This window comes from Perca flavescens, chromosome 21, assembly GCF_004354835.1.
Source record: "Perca flavescens isolate YP-PL-M2 chromosome 21, PFLA_1.0, whole genome shotgun sequence".
Taxonomy (NCBI): Eukaryota; Metazoa; Chordata; class Actinopteri; order Perciformes; family Percidae; genus Perca; species Perca flavescens.
The window spans coordinates 20,776,346-20,786,018 of NC_041351.1; the positions used below are offsets into that span (position 1 = coordinate 20,776,346).

At 41.5% G+C, this 9,673-nt stretch overlaps 1 protein-coding gene across 1 annotated transcript; it reads right to left on the minus strand.

Annotated features, from left to right (window-relative positions):
* Positions 1-1,652: 1,652 nt before the first annotated feature.
* gdf2 (growth differentiation factor 2) lies at positions 1,653-5,611 on the minus strand. The gene is made up of 2 exons (XM_028568726.1): positions 5,260-5,611; positions 1,653-2,572 (listed from the first exon to the last, which is right to left on the minus strand). The coding sequence occupies exons 1-2, from the start codon at positions 5,609-5,611 to the stop codon at positions 1,653-1,655; spliced, it is 1,272 nt and encodes a 423-aa protein (XP_028424527.1).
* Positions 5,612-9,673: the final 4,062 nt, after the last annotated feature.

Here is a 9,673-nt window from a genome sequence, read left to right on the forward strand (position 1 = left end):
ATGGACAGTTCAACCTCTCCATTTTAAAAATTGGACAGAAAGACATTCATTCTTAAAATATTTAGTAAATGCAGAATTAAATGAATAACTTCAAATAGGCTTATTTGTTTTTTTTTTGTGACAAAATGTTTATTCGTTTTAGGGTAGTATAGCCTCAGAAACAAAATGTAGACATCATAAGACATACAGTACAATAAAAAAAACTCTCCATTCAGCAATGTAGCATACAAATACAAGCTGAACACTGTACAAGTCTTTGTGGCAGTGATTTACACACTTCTACTAAAATATATATTAATATAAACAAATTACAGTTACAATGGTAATGTACAGATTTACATGCTGTAGCAAAAACTATTTTGTATCTAAAAAAACTATTTTATAGTAGGTTAAATGATAATCAAAGATGTCTATTAACAAACTGTATATCATTTTTACTTTTTACAATTTTATTTCTGTTTTGCATTATTTACTGCATAAAAATAAAATTGTATAGGTATTTTTAAAAAACATTAGATCAAGACAGTGTACAGGCAAGCTTTTTATCTACAGTATTAAATACACAATGTAGAGATGTCTGTCTCTTTAGGTTTTCTGCTTGGTGGTTTTATATATAACATATAAATGATAAAAACACAATGTTAGAAAGGCAAAAGTTTCCATTAGAATGCATCGCAGCAACGGTAACACAACAGCAATGGTTCCACTGCCGTGCTGCATTACAGACATCAAACTATTTTTGAGCAATGAATTTGAAGGAATAGCATTAACTGTAAATGCTACATATCATTATTTCATGACTACAGTTTCAAAAAGGTACATACAGTTTTATTTATTTTAAGCATTGCATATAACCTCTGTTATATCGTCAGCCATGCTAGACGCTTGGCTCTAAGGATGGCAATGTCAGTCAGTCTGTCAGTTGGCCAGTCAATTGGCCCATCAATTTAGTCCGGACTGATATATCGCAACAACTATTGTTAGTCCAGACTGATATATCGCAACAACTATTGGATGGATTGCCATGAAGATTTATAGAGGTATTTATGGTCCCCAGAGGATGGATACTAATGACTTTTCCTTGTGTGCCACCATGAGGTTGACTTTTGTTTTTATATCTTGACTGCATTGGATGGATTGCTGTGAATTTTGGTACACACATCCATGAACCCAGGATGATGAATTTTAATAATGGTATGCACTGACTTTTCATCTAGCAAGTCCAATACTTTGATTTATTGAAAATTGAAAAAAGTGATGATATTCCAACAAACCTCAGCTGTTCTTTGTCTTTAGTGCTGGTTAGCACACCCAAATGGAATCTGCCGTTTTTCAGCAGCGATCCAGAATGAGAATCTACGGAATTTAGCGGATTTAATTTTTTTTTTGCTTGGGGAGATGTGTTAAAATCCTGAGGTTTATTTTTTTATATTTTAAAATCGGTGTAAATTTCTGCAAAATTCTGTGGCAGCCGATTCCATGGATCCCTGCTGCAAATGTTAGCATGCTAACACATTAAGAAAAGATTGTGAACATTGCAAACGTTATACCTGCAAACAATTAGCATGTTCCTATCACTGGACCAATGGAAAGGACCAATTATACCAGTATAATTACCTGTGCTACCACCAGAGCAAACCAATTATCTGTGACTACCTGCAGCCACACTCTGCCACCTTCATCTCTTCATAAAGGTATCTTATAGTGATGCGTCCATTCTCCTTGTACATGACTGTGATGGGGTCCAGTTTAATGGGGACGCAGCAGGCCATATTGGCCGCCTTGGAGTTCCTGATGTTGAGCAGCGTCTGGATGATTGCGTGTTTTGACGGGGTCATTTCGTCCGTCAGCGGGTAGTAACACAGGCCTCGACATTCGAAGGCGTCATATTCTGGAGGCGCCACGATCCAGCTGTCCCATCCGATCTCTTTAAAGTTGACTTTTAGAGAGGTCCGCTGGCAGCGTTGCCTCTCTGCCTCCCTTTTCTTTCTCCGTGGATGCTGAGCCTCCGGGATCTCGTTTGGAAGCTGATCTCCTCTGTTCCAGTCGGCGCCCGAGTGTAAGATGGTTTCTTCTTCGTGGAGGATCATCTCTCTTAATTCCTTCTTTGTCTCCCTCCTCCTGCTACCCGGGTCATCTGAGAAGACTATTAAAGCCGCTGAAGTGTTATCTCCAAAAGACACGCTCATATTCAAACAGCCTGCTCCTTCTTCTCCACTTTTAAAGGCCCCACAGTCCTTCCTATCCACTGCTACATCAAAAACAGTCGCTGCATGGCCCGACTTGATCCAGCTCTGAATAGCTGTGGTCACATCAAACGTCTCCCACGTGCGCTCCGAGCCTGTCACCTCTTTGCCAACCAGCAGTTGGGTGGTGGATGTGAAATTGTTGTAATCCACTTCATAGACTTTAATGGTGGACTTGAAATTGTGGAAGCTGACCGTTGACCTGGGATCTGGGAAGAAGAAGAGCTGTAGTTCAGCATTAGTGATCTTTTCATGGTTGGGGATGCTGATGTTGAACTGCAGCCTGTACTTTGACTTTGTGCCATTCGTCACAGAGACAGGGATATCTGTTGGAGAGAAACAAAGTGGTGAGAGGGGTTCATTTAAAACAGCAGCTGAGATTTTTGCTGTCTGACATGGGTGGAACTGAAATTAAGTTGAATTTCTTCTAAGAAATCAGTATACGTATCCTTTTTTTTGGCTTGGTACTTATTTTGTCAAAAGTATAATTAAAAAAAAATGTTTCTGATTGTGTCCCTAACATTAGTGTGGGCATTACGTTTTGGTTCAGACAATGTTGTTTTGTGCTGTTTTCCCCATAGTTAGCATTATTGAAATCATAGGTCACAGGAATACCAGTGTGTTTTCACAGTCTGGGCAGTAGACTGGACCCACAAAACAGAGACCGCCAACGCTAGCTAGACCCCCTGCTTTGTGTAATGCAGGACAAACACTACATTGAGTGCAGCAGCTGCCAATGACTAAGCAGGTGTTGAAATAACATGAATTAGTGCTACCGTTTGTAAGCTAACATGGCTCTCACTTGATGCGTGGAAGTGAGTTAGCCTAGCTTGCTAGCTTCTACTTTCTGAGTGAAATAGGCCTACAAATTTAACACACAATGGGTCCTCCCAAATGTTGAATGAAAGGGAAAGATGTCTGAATTTGCTCATGGGGGACAACCAACCCTAAAATGTGTTTTATTAATTTATGTAGGCTACAGGGCCATCATGATGTGGTCCAGATAGGAGGGCATGACTGGCCCTCCCATAGGCTTGAAGCTTAGACACCATTTCCACAAATATGTTTAAAAAACCTGGACTGAAACATACAATAGGGTGGCCAGACGTCCCGGTTTGACCGGGACAGTCCCGATTTTGAAGTTAATGTCCCGAGTCCCGACAAAAGCCTGTCGGGACGCAAAAATGTCCCGGTTTACACCAGGAGCAGCGTGAGCCGATTTTGCCGTGTCTTCAGCCCCGAATGTTTTGAGTTTAGCCCCGATTGTAAATTTGTCCGGTTTATTTTTCCGAGACGAATAGGACGGGCAGCTACGTGCGGGGTCCGATCATGCTGTATTTGTTGCTATCACCTAGCAACCGTCTCTCCGTGAGGAAAGCTGTGAAAGCCGGGTGAAGTTTTTGGAGGAATCATAGCCAAATCAGTCTAATACATTGATGCCATCAACACAAAGTTTAGGAGGGCAATACTAATGATTTAGTTGGAAGTTCCTGTGACGTGATGTTTACAGTCTATGGTTCAGACTCAGACACACGGAGCTCTGAAACAGACCTGTTTACAGCCAAACGGGGCTCTGTGTCTGGTAGAAGGTCTATTCTACCTTATCAGCAGAGCAATCACGTAATGCACAGCAGACTAATGGTGCAGGTAGCCGATAGATTATTTTCTGAAATATAGTGACTTTATTCTTGTAATAGCCTATTATAACTTTATTTTTCTCAAAATCATGACATCCAAATCACAGAGAACACAGATATACTGTATTTTGAATGTGCACAAAGTTTTGGACATTGCTCAAACACATCTGAAATATTACAGTCCAGGGGTTTATTAATACATTAACAACAAAAGAACAAAACAGGAGGGAGGAGTAGGCCAAATGATGCCTAGGCTACATGTGTGCTGACTCAGATATAATTAGAAAAGTCCATCCAAAGGAGAATAAATAGTTGAAAGCAATAGAGAATGCCTGAGAGCCTTACTTCAATATATTCCATTATGTTTTTATATTTGGATTGTAATCTATGATTGTCTTTACATAAAGATATTTGCAGCATACATTGATTCAGAAAAACGCAGAAATATGTGCATAACAATTCACCAGAATGCAGGAAATGAAGTGTTTAATGCTCAAATTTTTCAATAAATAATTTAAATTCTTTTGGTGTTATTGGAATAAATAACACTTCAAAAAATCTTTTTTAGAATGAGGAGCCTATGATCAAAATAATGAAGTTACTGTCTTTGTCTATGTCTGACCTGGGATGGCACATGTTCATGTTAAAAATAGTGTGCGCGTGCACAAGCACTACGGTCACGCGCAAAGTGTCCCGGTTTCAGCTACCGGAAATCTGGTCACCCTAACATACAAGCATTTCAGTCTTTGGAAGTAGTAATATAGCTATTATGGGACTGTAGTGCAACTATTCAAAGAAAGAAATTCTCCGGGATACTTTAGAGCAGTGGTTCCCAACCAAGGGATTGGGGCCCCCACAAGGGGTCGCAAGATAAATCTGAGGGTCTGGCAGTTAATTAAGAACCTAAGTAACCTGAAAAGGTATAATTCTGCTACACAAAACATTTTCAGATCACTTTTCATCACAGTAATCCGGGTTTGCAAGTAGAAATTGATTGGTTTAAAAGGTATCACAGGCCAAAAAGGTTGGAAACCACTGGTTTAGAGCTTTATATAACGTAAAATACTATTACAAAATGTGCCAAGAAAATGCTAATAAAGATTTTTTTCTGTAGCTGTGATGAGTGAAAACCCTCTATAATGTCAAACATGGATAATATCGACCAGCTGTATGAACGAGATAACTTAAACTATATACACTTTATTTGGGGGGGTAAGGATTTCCAAATATTCATATCAACTCTGTGACTATGGGGATTGCTAATTAAAAAAGCCCCCACAAAAGGTGTCTTTATTAACAACTCCCTCCGATAAGCTAGACAGAAGAACATTGCACATCATACTCTTCCCATGTCAAGCTATACTCTGTTCATGTACCTTGGACAGTGAAGCTTCGTATGACATCAGACTGAGGGTTTGCCGAGCTGTCCGAGGCGTACTTGTTGTAGAGCTCCATCATGAACTGAGAGGGGTAGATCTTACTGTTCTCCTGAGGAACATCCGACAGGTTGAGTTTCCTCAGAAAAACCTCCTTCATGTTTCCCAGGAGGTTCTCCGTCTTGGAGTTTGTGTCTTCCTCCTCCAGTAGATCCTCCTCTAACAGCTGAGAGTAGAGTCTCTCGTGGTGCTCACTCTGGATGTCATTATTGAGAGGTTTACAGGTGCAGGAGCAAATAGAAGCCACCAGACACAAACACACCTGGAACAGATATGATCTGGAGCTCTGCATGTTGAAATTAGATCCCTTCTAAGCCACTGAGCTGACACAAACTTTAACTTCTTCCCGGCTTGAAAACAGACTTTGCGACGGCAAGGTTTGAAAATGGAGAACCACAGTGCAAGAACAACAGTCCTGATGTCCGCTCCCATGCTCCTAGAGTAAACAGAGAAGCTTGTGTCAACCAAAATAGTAGCGTGGCCAAGCTTATCACTGCCATTGATGCCTTCTTTTAGGCTTTGTTATCATTAGAGGGCTGGCTGTTAATGAAGACACTGTAAACACTTGACAGCGATAATGAGGCAGGCACTGGAAACTGTGAGGTTACTGACAAGCAGACATTTCCATAAAATGCCTTTTTTTTTTTTCAGCTTACGGTTTTGAGGCCAGCGGAAACAAAACACTTAAAAGAAACAAAACCCCACATTGCATTCTTTGCCACCATCATCGCTTAACAATATGTGCGAGTCCAACCACTAATATTGCAGACCACACACGTGTTCCAGATACCGAAATGTGATCAAAACTGATGACTTTGATCCCTTTTTAAAAGGAACTGATAAGGATGATGCTATATTTGACAGACACAGATAGCTACGAGAATGTGCAAGATAAATAATCTTGTAAACCAGTCAGTGACATAGAGCAGTCGCAAGTGAACTGTGCACTATGAATTAAAAAAATATATACAGTGGGGGAAATAAGTATTTGACCCCTTGCTGATTTTGCAGGTTTGCCCACTTACAAAGAATGCAAAAATCTACAATTTTAATCATATGTACATTCTAACAGTGAAAGACAGAATCCCAAAGAAAATTCCAGAAAATCACATCATATGAATTTATTAAAATTGATAACCATCTGATGAGGAAAAACAAGTATTTGACCCCCTGGACAAACAGCATGTTAATATTTTGTAGAAAAGCCATTATTGGCCAGCACAGATGTCAAACGGTTTTTATAGTTGGTGACAAGGTTTGTGCACATTTCGGCAGGGATGTTGGCCCACCTCCCTGCAGACAGCCTCCAAATCATTCAGGTTCCGAGGTTGTCGCCTGGCAACTCAATTTTAAGCTCCCTCCAAAGATCTTCAATCGGATTCAGGTCTGGAGACTGGCTAGGCCACTCCAGAACCTTGATGTGCTTCTTCTTCTGCCACTCTTTTGTTGCTTTGGCGGTGTGCTTAGGGTCGTTGTCGTGCTGAAACACCCATCCTCGACCCATCTTCAGCTCTCTCACTGAGGGAAGGAGATGTCGGTCCAGAATTCCACAATACACGGCCCCGTCCATCCTCCCCTCAATACGATGGAGTTGTCCCGTCCCCTTGGCTGAAAAGCACCCCCAAAGCATGATGTTGCCACCACCATGCTTGACGGTGGGGATGGTGTTCTTTGGGTTGTACTCGGTGTTCTTTGCCCTCCAAACACGACGAGTTGAGTGGAGGCCAAAAGTTCTATTTTGGTCTCATCTGACCACATCACCTTCTTCCAGGCCTCTTCTGAGTCGTCCAGGTGGTGAATGGCGAACTTCATGCGGGTCTGTACATGTTTCTTCTTGAGCAGGGGGACCTTGCGTGCGCTGCAGGATTTCAATCCATGACGGCGTAGTGTGTTACCAACCGTTTCTTTTGTAACTGTGGTCCCAGCTGCCTTCAGTTGATTCATCAGTTCCCCCCTTGTGGTTTTGGGATGATTCCTCACCGTTCGCATGATCAGGGACACCCCACGAGGCAAGATCTTGTGTGGATGCCCAGACCGAGAGAGGTTGGCGGTGGTGTGGTGCTTCTTCCATTTCCTGATAACTGCACCGACAGTTGATCTTTTCTCTCCAAGTTGCTTTCCGATTCTCTTGTAGCCCATCCCAGCCTTGTGCAGATCAACAATCTTGTCCCTGATGTCCGTAGAAAGCTCTTTGGTCTTGCCCATGGTGGAGATGTTGGATGCTGGTTGTTTGGGTGTTGACAGGTGTCTTTTATACAGGTAACGAGGTGAGGCAGGTGTATTTGATGTAGATAATTGGTTCGGATTGGGGCTGTGTCTTAAAGAAAGACTAACTGGCTTGTAGGAGCCAGAATACTTGCTGTTCGTCCAGGGGGTCAAATACTTGTTTTTCCTCATCAGATGGTTATCAATTTTAATAAATTCATATGATGTGATTTTCTGGAATTTTCTTTGGGATTCTGTCTTTCACTGTTAGAATGTACATATGATTAAAATTGTAGATTTTTGCATTCTTTGTAAGTGGGCAAACCTGCAAAATCAGCAAGGGGTCAAATACTTATTTCCCCCACTGTATCTAGAGAGAATTCGGTTGGCAGAACTTGGTTAGACGCTTGGTAACCCCCAAGTTAAAAGGTGTAGCTACAGACCGGTGTAATGGGAAGGGGCCTACGTATATTGGAGGAAATGTGGAGAAAAGCTGACAGATCATTTCCATATACACAGCCCAGCTGTTCGGTCATGTTGGCAGGAAGTAATACAGGCAATACAGAACATTTTGGGCGATGGAATTGACTGTTCCTTTTCTACAATCTATTTGGGCAATATTGCAGCGAACGTAGACAAATATCTATTAACGTTACGTGCCGTAGTGTTTCCGTTTTGATTTGTAATCCTATTCAGGTGTGTTCCCGTGCTGGTGACCACGCTCCCACACCTGAAGCTGACCAGCGCTAACGAGGGAGAAGCATTAGGTGGCCAGTGTGTGCCAGTGGGACCTGGATTGTGCTGCGAGCCAGTGAATAGAGACAGTTTCCATCCACATGGTTTTATGCAAATTACAACCCTGTTTTACACGTACATAGATATTTTGAAAAACTGAGACATTTCCCTTCGTTTGTGCCCTTCGTTTACACACAAACGGAGAATTCGCCTCTGAAAACGATTCTAAAAACTCCGGCCAGAGTGGAGATTTGGGAAAACTTTGTTTCCACGCTTGCATGTGAACTGGTTTAGGCAGCCGAGGAAGTGAGGAAGAGAAGAGAGAGGAAGTGATTCGTTGCTGTTGTTGCTATTTTTGGGATTCTGATTGGCTAACGTGGGCTTGAGCTTCTCGTTACACTGCCACCTGCAGGTTTGGCATGCGCTTGACGGCATATATACACACGGGTACGTGTAAACTAACACTTTTCTGAAAACCGACAGCTGTGCACATTGTTATTTTTTAAAACAGAGAGGTTGAAATGTCCGTTTATGAAAATAGCCAGCCACGTGTAAACGTAGCATAAGTAATACCGAATGAAAAATGCATAAAAATGCTGAAACAATAAGACAACAAAGACAAATATAAGTGGACGATTGAGGAGACAAAAGACTTTAATTTACGAGCGAAATATAACGGCTTTTTTAGATAGCAAAAATCGTCGTCCTCATGGCAAAGTTTTGATAGCGTCGTTGTTGTCCTATTATAGCTTGATACGTTGCTATCAGCTGGGACATAAGTACTATTACAACTTGTGCAATAGTAATCATTTGTAGGTGGGCCGGCACGTCCGTTTTGGGCAAAAAACTTTGTCAAATGTTGACTTGAAGGTTGAATGGGAAAATGAATGGAAACGCCTTAAAATGTCTCGAATCAATTCAATATACCAAAACAGCATGTGACGTCATTGCGCACAGGTTTTTTTTCCTTGCTTTAAGGCTGTTGGATGGAAACACACATTTCCCCGGCTTTATTCGCATGAATGCTTTTAGCCAACTTCAGATAATTTGATTGACAATTGGATGGAAAAATAGCTAGTATGTGTGTGCTGAGAAAGCCAGTAAGGCAGAGAGAACTGTCTTTTAGTTTTGACATTAAATTATTTGATTTACGCTTCAACTGTTGCTGCCCTGTCCTTGTTTTTCCTCCCAGGTTATTTAATGGTTCTGTCCTCCGCTCCTAGACTTATTAGGGACAGAACAATTTATTAACTCAGAAGGGGCGGGGGGGTTAAAAATTATTCTGGCCACTGTGTGGGTGTGTGTGTGTGTGTGTGTGTGTGTGTGTGTGTGTGTATATACTGATTAATTGACATCTTCCTGAGTCTCTTGTTAAGCTTTGTTGCACCCAAGGACAAAAGACAGCTTTTATCAT